The sequence below is a fragment of the Aristolochia californica genome, unplaced genomic scaffold, assembly GCF_029961685.1.
Source record: "Aristolochia californica isolate CCGP_79_NKW_82.1479 unplaced genomic scaffold, dmAriCali1.0.hap1 SCAF_10, whole genome shotgun sequence".
Classification (NCBI taxonomy): domain Eukaryota; kingdom Viridiplantae; phylum Streptophyta; class Magnoliopsida; order Piperales; family Aristolochiaceae; genus Aristolochia; species Aristolochia californica.
In genome coordinates, this window is record NW_027181771.1 from 34,132,031 (window position 1) to 34,149,705 (window position 17,675).

At 36.5% G+C, this 17,675-nt stretch overlaps 3 protein-coding genes across 3 annotated transcripts; 1 reads left to right on the top strand and 2 right to left on the bottom strand.

Annotated features, from left to right (window-relative positions):
• Window positions 1–3,449: 3,449 nt before the first annotated feature.
• Window positions 3,450–14,096, top strand: LOC137942576 (protein disulfide isomerase-like 5-4). The gene is made up of 8 exons (XM_068788276.1): window positions 3,450–3,601; window positions 6,726–6,905; window positions 7,375–7,432; window positions 7,520–7,560; window positions 7,730–7,804; window positions 13,133–13,286; window positions 13,444–13,521; window positions 13,638–14,096. Exons 1-5 carry the CDS (start codon window positions 3,561–3,563, stop codon window positions 7,785–7,787), a joined length of 378 nt encoding a protein of 125 aa, XP_068644377.1. The 5' UTR covers window positions 3,450–3,560; the 3' UTR covers window positions 7,788–7,804; window positions 13,133–13,286; window positions 13,444–13,521; window positions 13,638–14,096.
• A 422-nt stretch (window positions 14,097–14,518) lies between these two features.
• LOC137942712 (early nodulin-like protein 9) lies at window positions 14,519–15,631 on the bottom strand. The gene is made up of 2 exons (XM_068788447.1): window positions 15,388–15,631; window positions 14,519–15,280 (listed from the first exon to the last, which is right to left on the bottom strand). The coding sequence occupies exons 1-2, from the start codon at window positions 15,593–15,595 to the stop codon at window positions 14,799–14,801; spliced, it is 690 nt and encodes a 229-aa protein (XP_068644548.1). The 5' UTR covers window positions 15,596–15,631; the 3' UTR covers window positions 14,519–14,798.
• A 730-nt stretch (window positions 15,632–16,361) lies between these two features.
• On the bottom strand, window positions 16,362–16,922 carry LOC137943163 (late embryogenesis abundant protein At1g64065-like). Its single transcript, XM_068788857.1, has one exon. It carries the CDS (start codon window positions 16,920–16,922, stop codon window positions 16,362–16,364), a length of 561 nt encoding a protein of 186 aa, XP_068644958.1.
• Window positions 16,923–17,675: the final 753 nt, after the last annotated feature.

The following is a 17,675-nucleotide window of genomic DNA, read 5'->3' on the forward strand; positions in this document are numbered from 1 at the left end:
CGGAAATAGTGTTTTTTTTTTCTTTTTCTTTTAGAAAAGTCTCGTGAATTCTTCCATTCTAGTTTTGATTCATAGGTTTCTAGAATCGCAAATTCGGCCGGTTGGTGAACAAAGAAACGGTGATCTTTACGTCAAGGTGACAGAAGTAAGAAACAGAAAGTAAATCCAAAAACGAAAGACCGAAGATTCCTTTAAAGCGAGTATACCAAATTCAGAACTGAGACCAAATTGTTGGGTGAAAGAAGAACGTCTCATTTGCTTGCTTTAGCACGTAATCAGACCTTAAGTTAATTGCGGAAAAAGACAGTAGGAGTTTCTAAAGAAATTGGGTGTCTTTCCAGAAATCCCACTTTTTAAAATGAAAAAGGAAACGACAATTCCATCATCCTCAGTCCCATCCGAACACTGAAATCTCAAACATTCTAATTCTTCTCCCTGGAAAAAAATCACCAGGTTTTCTATTACTACATAGGAAACATAAATCGATAAAACACAAAAAAAAAAATCGGTAAATTTTTTTTTTTCAGTAACAAATTGTTAAAAAGAAAAAAAAATTCTCCTTATAACTTTCGTGACTATCTTTCACCGGAAAATAGAAAAACCTGGTATTTGACATAGAAACATCCTCTTCATACCATGTTCACTCTTCTGAAAAGGTCTGCTTGTACAGTAATGGAGGAGCAGAACAAGAAAGGAGGTGTTTCAATATCGTTGAAGTGCTTTTCTTATAAGCAGAAAGATCTCTTATTGATTCGGAAAAGAATAACAGAGCAAGGAATTAGGGGCACTAAGCACGCAGAGACATTTAGTTATAAAGAAAAGAAATATATATGTGGACAAGACTAGACTTGGCATGAATGAGAAGATGAGAATCAAAGCTGATGCAAATAATAAATTCATCTGTCTGTGGCAGGCCTTTTAATTTAGAGCAGGGAAGGGAAGACCCCTCCATGTGCAGAAGCATTAAGTCAGGCTTGTACGAAATTGGGATGATTTAAAATTTGAAGACATTTGATGGGAATCCTTTCACTTCTCAGCTTGACTCGTCTCTCTCTCTCTCTCTCTCTTGTACCAAATTTCCTTGATAGAAGAATGATTCCTTATGTTAGGACATTGTCAACTTTTAATATATTAACTTATATGACTAGTGTTCCATATTTATACCATATCTAGAGGGTCTTTCTCTTGTTAAGAAAGCTATTAAAGAAGAAACCACTTGATCCAATGATGTCTAAAAAGAATCAGAACAGCTGAAGTGTCAATATGCAAGAAACTTACATGATTTATTATGTTAAACGATATCAAATCAAAGTGAGAGCCTTCGCTAATTAGTTTTTGGCTTCACTCTGAATCTAAAACCTGTCTGATGCAGAATGGAGGGAGCAGAAGTAGTTTTTTAGAAATGATATATGGGCAGGATTCAACAACATCTCTAAGGAAACAAATAAACAAGTGAAATGAAATCAAGGTTCCACTCCGATCAAATCATTGCCTAACTATCGAGTGATGTAAAGGCAAACAATGATTGCCACACGGTACATGAATACAAAGAAGAATGATTTTCAAACATATTCACGGGAACTCAACTCTTCAATCATCCATCCAAGATTCTCAGAGCTCCCAAATTATATGAAACCTACCCAAATCCATTTATCAACATCTAGAGCTCCTGTATAATCATATTCAGTATTACGGTTAACTACTATCTGCTTCTAATAATTACTCTGAAAGCCGTCTTGCTTTGAGCTTTCTCTTTCATGGTGTACTTCAGTTGGACTCGCTTCTTGTGCATTGGAGGCGTTCATACAAACACGAAGCTCTCTGGTCATCAATGGGGAGGGATTGACTCCAGTAAAAGCATTGAATGCCGCACATGACTGCTTTTACAGGGTTTACTTTGTCCTCATCCTGTGACAACGTAAGCAATCAGGAGTTGAAAACGGAGACGGTTGTCACAGAATGGGCTTCATCTACCCACTCAATAAAAAAAGATGAGACAGAAGTCGCAGATGACTGACAGGAGTTAAATCTGATTTTCAGACTTGAACAAGCCATCGAGCACGTGTGGTTCATATGGAGGAAGACGATACTGGATTATTATATTTATGCAGAAGCTCCCAAATGTACTACTACTCTTCACGTTGGGGCCAGTGTGATGCAAACCAGACAGGCCAACCACCGGATCTTACCATGGATGGACCATGACGTGATTTCTATACAAATGAGGACGGGAAAACACTGCTGTAACGATATGGCCATGGCCGGACCACCCAGAGACGGTACAGAGGAAGAGATTCCTTCCTGTTTTAGAATATTGCTGTTTTCATCATCTTCAACACATCAGAAAATTCCGGGGTGGATTGCAGGGTTAGGTAGTTGAAAGAGGTAAGCAGGTAAGGGTGAAGGAATAATGGGCAGAGACTTCTTTTGTTTTCTTTTTCTCTTTTGTGCGTTCATTGATTGGTTGAGAAAACGAGCGAAGTTAGGCAACGCTCAAATCACCAATCGTTTGGGTTTGGCTCTGAGTTGCGGTCGTCTTTACGATTGGGGTTTTTGTCTGTCCTTGTTTGGATTGTAGGCGTCGCACCGAAATACGCCATGCATGGTTGGGTGGGGACTGGATTTAGGTTTGGCCGCTAGTGAAGCGTGAACAACTCTTTGTGCCCGCTGTAAACGCAAGGTGATGTGATCGCGTTGGATCATCAACAATACTTGGGCCACAGATGTGAACGTTCAAAGCGATATACGGACTTTACAACACGTGCCGTCTTTGCCACTTCGTGCATGTGCAAGTGAAAGTGGCTCTCAAAGTCGGAGTGACATTCACTGGTTTAAGAAAGAACGACTGAAAGTGATGAACTAGCGAATTCACTCCATGCTCATCATTCCACTTGATGTTGATCGTAAATTAATTCAATTAGATTTTAATGGAAATACTTATATTATTTTATTAATAAAATATTTTATTTATTTATATATATTATTTTTATAACTTTTAATATTATATTAAATCACTAATTTAAGAACGATAATTAAGATATCATAAAAATAAAAATTTGTAAATATTTTTGTTTAAGTATTTTATTATTTATAATTAATTAAAATAATATTTTTATTTTACTTTATAATTATTCTATTAATTTAGACTAAACAAAAATCTTTCTGATTTATTAATAAAATGTCTTATTTAGTTATTTTTTATATTCATGACTTTTAATAAAATATTAAACATTATAAAGTAACCATGTTTATGTAGGTATGTTATTTTTTTGTATTTATTTAATTTAATATTTTATTTTAAAAAATAAATTATTTATATTATTTTGTAAATTAAAATTTTTAATAAAATTATCTAATAAATTTAAATCTATCAGATTATTTTATTAATAAACACATTCTCCGCTGTCCACTAAATGATCATTGTGCACACTACCTGGTTTCTATTAGAAAGTGTTTCACTTATCAGAGCGCGAAGCGGCCTGAGATTTTCTCCCCTCTGCCACTTGTATACCCATTTCTGCTCAGCTGACTTTATCGTTTCGTTATTACTCCCTGCAACGATGATTTCCTCAGCCAAGCTCAAATGCATCGACTTTTATAGGTCAGCTCTCTCCCTTTTTTGTTCTCTATTGCTATACGCAATTCCAGTTACTCCCAAGTGTTTGATTTTTTTTTTAATTATAGGAAAAAAAAAAAAACTGTTTGGTGTTTCTACTGTATCATTTGTTTCGTTTTATGTGTTGCTATACCACGACTGTTGAAGTGGAGTCGATGGTATTTGGAAGCCTCTGCTCGTAGAGCTCCCAATTTTCTGAGCAGAATTGGTGCATCTGGCTGTTTCCACGTTGAACTTCAGAAATTTCATCTGCTTCCATATCTGTGATTTGCATATGCTCTGTACTTGTTGTAACGACAATGTTTACGACGGTGAAACATTGCCTGTGCATCTGCTATTGCCTGTACTTATCAGCTCGTATAGCCTGTGCAATCAATTTTTTTGGAAAAAATTTCAGGTGGTTTCCATCATTGTTTTTTTGAAAAAGATGTATATATTAACAGAGAGAATTACAAAGAATCGAGGAGCAAATCCCTAACAACAAGAGAATGAAAGATTGCTCCCAACTTTGCTAACAAATCTGCTACTGAGTTAGCAGATCTCGAAATGTGAGACCAAATACAAGAAAATTGAGAGGCAATTTCAAGAATTTCCCAAAAAGAGTTCCAATGGCGCCACGGGGGGATGCATATTCGTACCAACTAATTACCACCTTTGAGTCCCCCTCAATGTGAAGGGGACCACTACAATTGTCTCTGAAAACGCGGAGCCCATTGAGAAGACCTTGGAGTTTAGCCGTCGTTGAATCAGCAATGCCTAACGGGCCAGCATACGAGAAACACTAATTGCAGGAGGGATCCGAGATAACTCCCCCAAAACCAACAATTCCGGGATTGCTGAGAGAAGAACCATCAAAATTTAACTTCAGGAAACCATGTTTTGGGGGGGGGGGGGGGGGGGGGGTCCATCCCTGCATGACTGGGATCTTGGTTTCAAACCGCATTTTTGCTATGTTGTGCCAATTATCACGAATAGAGGAACCAGCAAAGGAGGAGAAGGGCTTCTTGGCAAGGAGCCATGCTGCTATGTGGTTTCCATCATTGAGATGATTATTCTAAACGTAAGACTATCGCTCCAGTATGTTGACATCTATAGAAATATGCATCTTTTATCCATGTGAGTCTGTCATTCTTTGAGATGACATTCACACAAGTGTTCTGTGTGTGGAATAATACAAGCTTTAAGTGTAGTTAACATCAATACTTCAGGATCTGTTGCTAAAATGAGAAGCAGTATCTTGTGAAACAAATGTCGAGAGCCTGTCCAAAAACATAAATGAGTCTCATGGTGTTTTAAATAAAATTGAGGCAGGTCACATGAGTTTTTAATTTTCGAAGCATTTGCATTAGACAAGAACTTAGAATGGTTGGACATTTCGGTATTTACTTACAGTTGTTGGGGGTTAGTGGCTGGGGTGTCTGGAATTGGAATTCTTAAAATTTTACTACTTATCAAATAATTGTTCCGTGGTCGGTCTCCATGGAATTACCATAGCAATTGACAGTATTCCTACCCCCCATACATGTAGAATTTCTTTTGATTCTAGAGAAAGGAAACATTGTTGCAGCCACTAAAGTTCAAACTTACTGGTTTTGCTGTCCTCCTACAACTTTGAGGTGCAAATTTGAACTGTAAGGTGTGTTCTTTTTTCCAGACCTACATTACTTAGGTATTTGAGTACCTGTCAAATAGAAATTTTAGTGTTAGAGTGAGTGAAACTATTGTAGTATAGGAATTACTTTAGCATGTAGCAGTTTAAATGTGACATTCTTTTCATTCTTGCGAAATTTCATTTTTCGTCTGACAGATAGGAGATTGAATTCTGGGGAGAGAGAAGGTTTCTCTTCTCCTTCTTTTCCTTCCTTTTGTTTGTCTTTCTTTCTTTTGCTTTTATGTCTTTTTATTCTGGATTTTTTTTTCTGGAAAAGAATATACCAGAAATCCATGTCTTGAATTATAGAATTGAATAACATATATCCCAGTAATGCAATTCCAAACTCTTAAACTCCCACAAAAGTATGGGTGTTTCAGCATCCATTGTCTAAAAGTCTTCTCTGTCTCAAATAATCTTTAGAGGATTTAAATGCATTCTGGTTTCCGAACTTGACTTTGTGTAGGTTGAAGAGATGACCTTTGACCGGCCTGACATATTGTTATGCTAGTTGAGTGTGCAAACAATATACCTCAAGTTGTGAGAGTCAAACAAGCTTCCAATAAGATTGTAAAACACGATGACAACCAAGTAAGGCAATGTTGTTCTTAAGCCTTGGTGCAGTTATGACTTTGACTTCGGTGCTTAATACTTTTTGAAGGGATAATGTTGTTTTTATTTTTTAACATGCATGATACATCTCAAGAACAACAATGTCAGTGGAGTCTATATTACATGACTACTTTCCTCTTCTTATGTTTAAAATGCAGGAAAATACCAAGAGACCCCATTGGTCGGACTTAGTTGGTCCTGCTAATGTTGGACCATTTAAAACTTGAGGCATTCATTTTAATTCACCATGGGTGATATTATCATTTCGTTTGTTGAAATTGGGGTTTGGGGACTGAAGGGTGTGTAAGTGTTTATGCTATGCTTTAGGGGTATGAATGCAGCTAACCCGAACTTTAGGATTAATTTCAAATTATGCTGACTTTTAAAATATTTAAATTTAAGGGCCTATACTACTTTCCTATGTTGGGCTAGTAAAGGCTGCATCTAATTGATATGTCACTTGACTGTAGATGATTTTAAATATTGAGCTCTCCACTACTCATGCAACTTTTACTGAGTTCCCATTTAAGAAGTATCTCTTGAAGTCAGACCAGAATGGCATGTTTGGCATTAGCCGCCCTACAAAGTAGTGTTGTGAAAATGTTATTGCTTTGTTTGTTTCATAAATCATGCAAAAGCATGCTAAACAACAAGTCTGCTTCCAATTAGATGGTTCTAGGTGTTTCATTCCACTATAAGAAAAGATGATTTTATATATTTTTCCAACATTTTCTTCTTCTTCTTTATTTATTTGTTAGAAATGAAAGAGTTCGATTCACTGCAAGCAGCTTTCTCATGCTACCTTAAGTGATCCATCGAATTTTGTTCCTCTGATCTGCAGAACAGGTTGAATATAACAAAAACAGTGAGGAAATATTCAATAAATCCCAATTTAATTCCAACTGGTGCTGAGTTTAACCCAGGTCCTATTCCCAGAGTTGACAATTATGGAGATGAAGGTGAGGGAGAATTTGGTGAAGGATCCGTTCCCCTAACAGGAGCTAGTTTTGACAATTTTTCTCGTCAGTAAGTTTATGCACCCATATCCTTGTTTAATATATTTTAAGTTTGAATTTAATCTGATATTTATCTTTGTGATGCCTAACTGTTTGTAAGCATAGAGGGGGTAAATTTTGTAGTGGTGTTTATACTAGAATCTCTTCATTTCAACATCAATCATTGGGTTTCAGCTGTCAATTGATTTAACACAAATCATTAATCATTTGTTTTTTTTTTAACTTGTGAAAATTAGGTTGTTATCGGTGTTAGAAACATGTTATCAATTGCTTTCCTGGGTTGTAAATTGGAATGAAGTATCTAATTGTCGAACTGATAATTCTACTTCTGAAGTGGGCTTCTTTTGTTTCATTTGCTAGTAAAAACGAAGTGTCATTTATGGCCCACTGAACTTACATTTTATATAATATTTGTTGTTGGATAATTGCATTTTGATGTTGTGTTCCATTTCAGAGGTCTAATAGTCATGTGATTGCAGGTTTCCTGTTTTGGTGGTCAATTTTTACGCTCCATGGTGTCCTTGGAGTAACTGTTTGGTAGGATTTTCTACATTTTAAATTGTACATTTCTTTTTTCTAAATATTTTGCAATATAGCTTCACAAGTGTTTTAATTTTTTTTCAGGAACCTTCATGGGAGAAAGCATCTAAAGTAATTAGAAATCGGTATTCAAGAGGGATTCTTTCTTTTGTTGTTTTTCATTACGTTATTGTAAAGTTTACTTTGCTGAACTGCAATGGCTTCATCTGTGTATAATATATATAATCTGCTGGTTCATGCTTCTTCTTCATAGGTGTTGTACGGATAGTTGTCTGAATATTTCGTGTCTTTCAGATATGATCCTGAACTTGATAGACGAATTCTCAGGAGCAAGGTTGACTACACTCAATAAATTGATTTGTGCTGAAGGTATTTTCAGATATATTTGGTGAACAAATTTCTTTTCTAGGTGACAGATTACCTTAATCTATGAGCCTACTTAGAAGTTGTGTCCAGTTTTCAGCTTTTCAGTCAACTGATCTATCAGAATACTTGTTTTCTCTCTTGTTCGATTTTTTCTTGCATTACAGTTAGGTTCTACTATAGAAGCCCTAGTTTGGGTTTAAAAGTACTATCTTTTGTTCTGGATAGGATTTGTCTAAGTACCCAAATAATCTTAGGTAAAAATTGGTGGGATTATCAAGATAAAACACAACATATCATGATACAAAAAGGGAGAGAGAAACTGAGATCTCAACAGCAACAGATTTTTTATTTTCTTTTCTCTTAATGAAATTGTCGTCATTTTTGAAAAAAGAAAGAGATGTCGACACAAACTACGTACATCTACCTCCATATTATGTCTAGTGTGTGAAAGATAAATCAATTGAACTTGACCTCGACCTGGCCAATATATTTCTGTTTATATTTTCTATACTTTTATTCTCAACCTTGACCTCAGCCTGGAATGCTTTTCTTCTTATGTTTGGTCTTCAATACTGGTTCCCCTCATCCTTGAGCTCAATGCTGACACAACAGCCTCAACCCCATGGGCAAACACAGGTAAAAAATTTTGGATGCTGTCCTTTGCTTCAGTCATTTGGAACATATGGAAAAGAAGGAACTAAAGGACTTTTGAGGGCAATCAAAAATCTGAAGGACTTATGGAAGCTACTATATACCGTGTTTTTCTGGGCTAGCAAATATGATGAGACCTCCAACCTTCCTAGCTCTCCTCAGAAGGAACTGGGGGGGGGGGGGGGGGGGGGGGTGTTGTTGCTAACTTTTATTATCACACCATCCCCAATCTTGCAACTTGGGCCTTCCTTCTGAGGAGTGCTTGATGCTCAATTTTGATGGTAGTTCATAGTTAAAATCATCTTGGATACCCTGCACCATTTGACCAGTGTGAGACTACTGTATCAGGGTTGAGAGCCCTCCTTCAGGACTTCCGATTCTACACTAGAAGGTTCTTCAACTCCCTAGTTGTTGAGGGAGAGTTAGCTGTTGCTATTAGTTGAGGCAATGGTGGCAAGTATTCTCCCAGCCACTTCTTGATGCACTTTAATGACATAAAAGCCCTTTTTAAAAATCTGAACAGATCTTGGTTGCAGTCTTACGAGTAGCATAGCAGATACTCTAGCTAGGGAAGAAGTCACCTGGCAACACCTTGTTGTCAGCTCTTCACTTCCCATTTGAGCATTTTCAATGTTTTAATCCTGGGTGACTTTTGTAAATATTCTATTGTACTCTCTGTCCTTTGGGATCTTTCTTATGGATTCCTCTTTCACATTGTTAAAAAAAAAAATCTCCGAAAATGAAGTGTTGGTCAGATTAGGTCATGTGGAAGGGGTTTGTATTGAGGATTGTTCATGCTAGTGGGATCTTTAAGCCTCTCATCTAGTTTTAGAAGTAGGTTGAATTGCTTGTACATTCAGTAAATGAAGTTAAGCATGGGATTTGGGAACATATTTTGCAGGCATCATATCCAGGGTTATCCATCTATTTGTATTTTTCGCAAGGGAAGTGATGTTAGGTCAGTTGCACTACATGTTCTTCATTCTTATCCCATAGGAAATTCTTTATCTTGTTATTATAACATTTTCAGGCGGTTTATTAGATACAGATAGATTGTTATTGATGAAATGGTAGCTTCTCTTCCCTCACCACCTATAGTTGGTTTTCTTCATTTTTTCTTTTTTTTGCACATCATGCTTTTCTTTCTCCTCTACTTAAAAAAGTTCTTTTTTTTTTTTTGCCAAGAATTGTGTTTCGTACTTGTGTATTCCTGACACGGATAATCATGGGCACCATGAGCATGAATCTTATAATGGAGAAAGAGATACAGTTACTCTTGTCTTGGTATGCATCTACTTGGCTCATGGGACGAAATGTCTTTCTCTTCTCTCTCTCTATATATACATATATACATGTATATTATGCATGTGTATATATATATATATATATATACATATACATATTCTTCCCCTTCTTTTATCCATCTGATGTAGAATTTTGGCTACCAGTATCTTAGTTTAAAAGTACAATTATGATGACCACCATTGGCTTCCTCCAGATGTTGTCCCATATCATGCATCTAGCTTTTGGAAATCTGTTTGCAAGCTTAAATAATCCAACTTCTTCAGGATCTTGTAGTGGATTTTGTAAAAAAGTTTTGGCCATATAAGTTGCCCAGACAGAGGGCTTCCCGATTCTTTTTTTTTTTTAATCGCTAGAGTCCATCAAAATCTGGGCTACCATTGACAAACTTTGACCAATTTATTAGATGATATCATGGCTGCTTAGAAGAGCCACTCCAAAGAAATTTGCTTTTAAGGGATTCAATCTTTGCAGCCACTACTGCTGGACACAGATGTAAGGATTTTATGGCTAGGTTAGCATTTTATGGCTCGATTAGCCTGCAAGAGTTGATTTTATCAATGTGATATGCCCACCTAAAGAGAATAACTTACTTTTCCGTCCTGCTAATCGTCTTTCCATACTTTCTGTTACTGGATCCTGTTAGAGAAGGATTTGCCCAGTAGTGGAATTCCAAGATATAATGAAGGTCAGGATGAAGTTTACAACCAAGAACTTTTGCAATTTCCTTCACCTGAGACTCATGGAAGTTAATTCCCATGATACTGGTTTTATTCCAATTCGTCCTCTTACCAGAGATAATTTCAAAGACTGCAGGAAGTGCTTTCACATTTAGAGTGATATCAAGAATTCCATCATAGAAACTTATAATGTCATATGCAAACAGTTACAAAGGAGTTGTAAGAGAGAAAAAGTTGGAGGAATCAATTAGTCGACCTTTTTCAGGTGCCATAATAAAGATTCTAGTTTGTGCCCCTCCCTCCAGATTGAAAATAAGTGGCAACAAAAGTATCTACCCCTTTGCTTCCCCATTGATTATGACCAGAAAGGATGCTAATGAAGTGCAACTATGAATCCATTGATGCCATTGCATTCCCAAACCCATCTTGCGGCAGCACTTTGATTGGTGCTATTATCCATAATTTTTTTTCCAAATAAGAGGCCAACACCTAAGTAATTACCTCATAGGCACTAGATAAAGAGGCTAATAGGCCTAAATTTTATGAACAATTGTGTTCTACTAGTGAGTTGAATTTTGCTCTAGCAATCTCAAACTAGCAAAATTGGTCGACCAACTTGGTTTGATAGAGTCCATGCAGTTGGATTTGTGGGCTTCTACCTAGTTGTTTTGCATGTCCAATACATAGTATGTCACTTTCAACCTTGCTTATCAAATGTGTATTAACTGCTTTGGCTGGTAAAGATGGACATAACTAGTTTGTATTTTGCTAAATGGATTTTTTGGTGTATGTTTCTATTATTGGCTATTTGTGGACCCATGACTTTATTTTTGAGATGACATATATTTACTCGAGAGCTGTATGATCAAGCTATATATTTACATAAATTAATTTTTTTTCTTGTTATTATTAAGCAAGTTATTTATCATAAAAAATAAATTAATTTTTTTTATTAAAAAAATAAATTATTATAAAATATAAAATAAAAATTTTAAAAATAAAAATTTCATATCTAAGTGCTTGGACCTGTGGAAGGGTATTTTACCTAGTAAGTTTATTATATCAATCAAATTGATGGTAGAAGAAATAATTGGTTAAGATATTATTTTTAGGTTTCTTTTTGAAATACTTCTAGAATGATATTCTAATTAATTTATTAGGGATGATTTTTATTGGTGGATAAAGAAATCCCACCATTCTATGGTTGTAAATGTGCTTTGTCTCACGCCAGTAGTCTGAGGGTGAGAGAGGTGGTTGTATGAGAACAATCCCACATTGGTGTGGATTTATAATTTTCTTCTGTACTTGAGCTTCAAGAAACAACCTGGGTGTCTGAGAAACGCTATTTATTGTTCTTTTATGATCTCAAAATAGTACCTCCCTCTAGCACCTTTGGAGTTGACACATAAGAGAAACCTTTATTTTTAGAAAAAACCAAATAAGTCATAGAATAGATTGGCATGTTTTGCTAAACAAAGAATGTTAAAATAAGTATAATTTGATTTGACTTATGTTAAGTGGGAAAAAGTCCCACATTGAGAAGTGTTAAGAAAAATGATTGCATTATAAGGTTGCGTAATGGGCCTCCTAAGTTGGTAGTCATTTTCGGTTGGAATTGAGTTCAACCCACAAAACTATGATGACACATGTGGAGTTGAATACTAAAACATAATGATCTTATTCTGTAGAATTTATCCTGTTGTAAACATTATGGAGAGTAAAAGGAAAACATCCACTAAATAGTAGATGACATGGAGAACGACATAGTAAGCATAAAAGGAAAAATAAAAGAGTAAAATGATCAAAGACTGATCAATAAAAACTAAAAAATTAAGATCACACTGGAATAAGTGCTCTATTGTCCTTGTGGTTCGACGGATCAACTCACAGAAACTGTTTTGATACACTATTAACCTGAGTTTGGTTCCATCCTAAAATGACTAGCCACTTAGGAGGCCTATTATTCAACTTTATCACCCAATCATTTTTCTCAACACTTTTTAATGTAGGATTTTTTTTTTTCACTCGACACTCCTTCACGTCCAGGTTTACATATAATGGACCACACAAAACAAATAACTTGGAGAGCGCATATTGGGCCTTGATTCACACACACAACTTGTTTTGATACCACTATTGGGTTGAGTTTAGTTCCATCTCCAAATGACTAGTCATTTAGGAGGCTTAATGTTGAACCATATAGTTTAATCACTTTTTTCAACACTTCTCCAAAATGGGACATTTCCCTATTCAACAACTTAGAAATTGATTGTGAATATGTTGTTCACCTTGCCAATGTTTGATTTTCTACTTAGAGATCAGTTCATCTTCCTATAACCATTGGGTAATCTCTAATATGATTAGGAACTACTCTACATGATACAGATGCATAACATCTTTTAAGATAAAAAATTGTACTCTTTAGTTTTATCCACTTTTCAACCAAAAATCCTGTCCATGTTCCTGCTGATGGAAATTACAGAAAAAATCCTATTTCTGTTCAAGCCTCAGAAGCCTTCCCTTGAACTAGATCATAACGTCTCTAAAACTCTTTTTCAAATGACAACGGGGTTTGTTTACTGATACTGGTTTGATCTCTTTGATCGGTCATCAAACTTCCCAAAAGTTGCTGAGCATGTCAATTTTCTCTATCTCAGTCCAACTAACAAAAGCTCATCTGATCCATATGCATTTTCAGATTGAATATTATCTTTTCAAGTTATGAAGACTCAGGTTTTATCTAGGAGAACATTCCCAGAACAAAAGTTTATTGAGTATGATGAGTACACAGCGCATAGTAGTCTGGTGCAGAGCATAAACATTCCAGCCTTTTTAAGCTCTCTCCTATGCAGGTTTCTATCTTTCTTTTTCCAGAAGTCTGTTTCTTATTATTGTAATTATGGCCATTATAATTGGTGGTGGAGCTGCTTTTCAAAGTTAATCAGATGTGTTCTTTTCTGTCATCCTAATCTTCTATTTGCTCTTCTCTTTTCCTTTTACTGGAAACAGGTCCTAGTAGAGGAGAATACAAAATCCTTTTCTCACTTCATAGCAAACGTTTGTGCCATTATTTGTGGTGTTTTCACGGTATGCATATAATAGTACTATTGTACTTGCTTCTGAAAGCTTTTTTGGAACCTCTAAGAGATGATTTCGTGACTGGCTTTCCTGAAATAAATCTTTTTTGTCTTTCATAATATCAGGTAGCTGGAATATTGGACTCGATGTTTCATAACACAATCAGGCTGGTGAAAAAGGTAAGAGTTAGGGAAACATGATGTTTTTATGATAATCGGTGTTGCAATTAGTTTTCGCTCTACAGCTGATCCATGATGTTCGTATAGCTGGTTGGTTCTTGTTGCTAAACCAGCCAGGTTTGATGTAAATGTACACAAAATTACCTCATATAGGTACAGAAATTTAAAGTTATTGTCCAAATTCCTATCATTACATGTTTCAAGAAAGAAGAGAGAGAAATTCTGTTGAAAGATGAAGCGGGGGATTCAGTAGATGGAGGAGAAGTGTTAAGAAGTTCTTCCCCGCGCATACTTTCACATGTTGGCACTTTGTTTTTATTTATTTATTTCTTTTGCCATTAACAGTTGATGGTTTGGACATTTGAATGCAAGCAATTGAACAAATCAATTACTGAGCTTCTGTTTCGAGGGCTTCTATGGGAGGCATGTCTTGATCCGTTTCCTATGTATTATCAGATAGACTCAGGTACAGTAAGGTGAATGGGAGGAAATGAAAAATACAGAAAAACAGATACGCATGAATGGTGTAGGGTTTCATTCTAAAAAAAAGGCAGAAACATCAGAAAAATTTGATCAAACGAAATATTTTTGTTTTACTTTTACAATTTTCAATGATTTCTTTTTGGCACAAAGACAGCCCTAAAGTTAAATAGATTTATTTACTTATTTGAAAGAAGTTAAAGTAGTAAGTTTATTTTTCTGATAAGTGAGTGTTATAATGATGAAACAGAGCTGAATCATCTTTCTTCCCATACAGATCTCTAAAGGAGTAAATTACATGCTTTAATGTTCTTGAGTTGATTGAGCAAACTGGAAACAAAAAAACAGCACAAACACCAGTGAATTATTTCATTTATAATAACACAAACAAAATCGCCAACACTAAACATGAAACAATGAAAAGCTTATTTTTCATCTGCTACAAATTAATAACCAGGACCAAGCCACTCTTGAAGAGTTTATTGCTGCTGCAGTCGACCAAGATGAGAAAAAAGAAAAAAAAAATATTTGTCCCATGCAAATCTACAACTTCCCAGATCTCCCACATGTAAAAAACACACTCAATCAGTCTAGGCTCACACTCCTTCAATCCAACGAATGACCTCTTTACAAGGATAAGAGAATTGATGTTCCGAAGAGAGCTCCGACGGAGGCTGCAGAAATCATCGGCAATGAAGAAGCTCCATTTCCAGGGGGAGGGGAAGGTGGAGAAGGGGATGCTTCTCCTGTAGGCGCAGTCGCCGGAACCATCTCAGGAGGGGTTGATGGGTTCATCTCGGGAGGCGTCGAGGGGCTAATCTCAGGTGGACTTAGAACTGGAGCAGAGGCAGGTGGAGTGGCTTTTGTGTTGTTCGACGTAGAGGATCTGTTAACGTTGCCCCTCTCAGCCATGACTATCACCAGCATCTTCTCATTTTTCAGGCAGTTTCCATTGGTTCCACTGATGAAGTAGTGAGGACCTGATTGGTTGAAAGTGACCAAAGTGTTTCCGTCCTTGAAAGATGCAATTGGACCATCAACGACGCAGTTTTTGTACTTTTCCATGGTGACTTGAAGAACTGAGTCCTTGTTAGGTGGATATATAAACACTGCAACCACAACAGTCAGTAGAACAGGTTTTTAGATTCAGAATGATTAATGGTTCTTAGGAAAATGTTGTATGGATATTGAAATGAATATCTGGGTATCGTCTTACACAAGGAGTCTCCGAGTTGGAATCTGTTCATTTCTGCCCATTGAATGTATGGATTGAAATTGGGATTCGGAGGCAGAGTCCACCCATTGGCGCCCCCAACTCTGAACTCTGTTGCAGCAGCTACGTGCACCAACACGAAAAGAGCAAAGATCCCATATGCATGAGCTGGTTTCAAGTGATGGCTCTTTCTTAATGTGAGTTTAGCCATGGAAGAAAATAGTGGGAATTTTGTGGGAAAAAAGGACAAAAGACCTCTGCAAGCAAAGGGTTGACAGGAAGGTCCTCACCTTCTGGGTTTTTGTAGGCCTCGATCTCCACTTTACAAGCTGTGGCTTTGAAGATTTCAAATGGTCCTGCTTCTTATTCTTTGGATTTCTTAACTTCCAGTGCAAAGCATATGGGCAGTGTTTCTTTTTGGAAGCTGAGTCTATTTCTGTGTCTGCCTTCTGCTTTTGATGGGATTATTCTTTGCTTCAGATGTTATGAATATTCATAGCTTGTCTGTTGGGTTAGACTAACATTTATTTTTCTTGAAAAAACAAGGATTCTGACGAATCTGAGTATCGTTTATACATTTCACTTTCAGAATTCAACAAGTCTCTCACCCATAATTGAACTTAACAGCATCTGAGTATCTTTAACCAGCTTTTGAGATTGCTTTGATGCAAAGATACAGATTCTATCCTTTCTTTACTTTCAAGTTAGCAAGCAATTAAACTTGAATTTTTTTTTTCTCTCAAGTATCATGTAGTGCCTGCTCTTACACTGGATCCCTATGGCTGATGTCCACCTTGTCGGTCTTGTATTCTATGGGTAATGCAGTATACTCAAGTTGCAGGAAACAAATAAAATTATAATTTTGCATAGGAGATTTAGAGTTTTGATTTCATACTTATTGTTAAAGCAGGAAATTGAATGAGAGAGCGTTTCTCTCCAGTAGAATTAACTATAGATGATAAAAAAAAAAAAAAAAATCAAATTTTCACTTTGGTGTTGCATTTGGAATAGGGAGGACCCGCAAGGTAGACGGTGATATCACATGTGGTTCTAGCTTTAGCATGTTTCTTCAGGAACTTGAGCATGCTAGCCTGCCCATGGACGTCCGATTCCGAAGTGAAGTTGAAGTACCCTTCTCCAAGATCCGACCAGAAATCTTTGTTCAATATCATGGTCTCCGCTGAAATTTCTATTGTAGTGTTAATGTCCTCCGTCCCATGGGAAGTGATCACGCCAGCGTCAATGGGGCCTTCTCCTATCTGATTCCCACGATAGAAGATGAAAACTTTGCTCGCGTCGTACCTGAACCTTCCGTAGTTCTCGTTTTTTACTGTTACAGACACGAGTAACATCAGGTTCAGCTTAAGAAGGGGGAATGGTTCAAATTCTATTCTTTTCAGAAGAACTGGATGGGGTTGGATTTTTGGTTGTTTGGGCTTGAAGACTGTGAAGAGCAAGGTGATCAGAACTACAACAACGATGATGACGACGGCCGCCGTTACCGCGCAACAGATTTTTAGACCTCTGCGTGTTGCCATAGCTTTTGTATTGGTCTGTCGCGCTAGAGCTTGGAGAAATGACAGGAAAGAGGTTTGATGTTAATGAAGTGTAAGGCAATGCGAACTAGGCAACTCAATGTGTGGCGCGCTCGATGAAGTTTTGTTTCTGGTCTTGTGTGAGCATGGCTGTAGTAATATTATTGTTATCGAGGTTTTTGTTGTCGTCTACAGAGACGTAGATGATAGCTATGAATGGAGTGACCGTATTTCTGCAGGTTTCTGAATGTCTCTTCTGTTTAATTTAAAGAAGAGGAGGACTCGTTCATGGAGGTTATGGTGGTGAACGTTGTCGTGTACTGGTATTTGTTCACCGGTGCTGGATTGCTCATTGTCCGAAACTGGTTTTCTTACTGACTTAACCTCGTTGCTGTCGATCCGACGGTCTCTCCCTTTCTCTAACAAATCTATAAGCAATATTTTAACAAAAAATATTATTAAAAAGAAAATAGGAACGGCCACTTTAAATAATCCTTAACAACTCTGAGGGGGAGAGAAAAGAGAAAGATAACGAGAAACAGAAAAGAAAAGAGGTTTCTTTTTTCTTGTTTGCATGCCCATGAAAAATGAGATAGAAAATAGAAGAAAAAGATTAGAAAATGATTTTCTGCTGTTAGGCACAAAAAAACAAATATGGAGAGAAAAAAAAACAAGATGGAAAACCATTTTCTCTTTTAGTTAAAAAATTGTTTCGCAAATAATCAAATAATTTGAAAAGAAACAGACAGTGAGGAG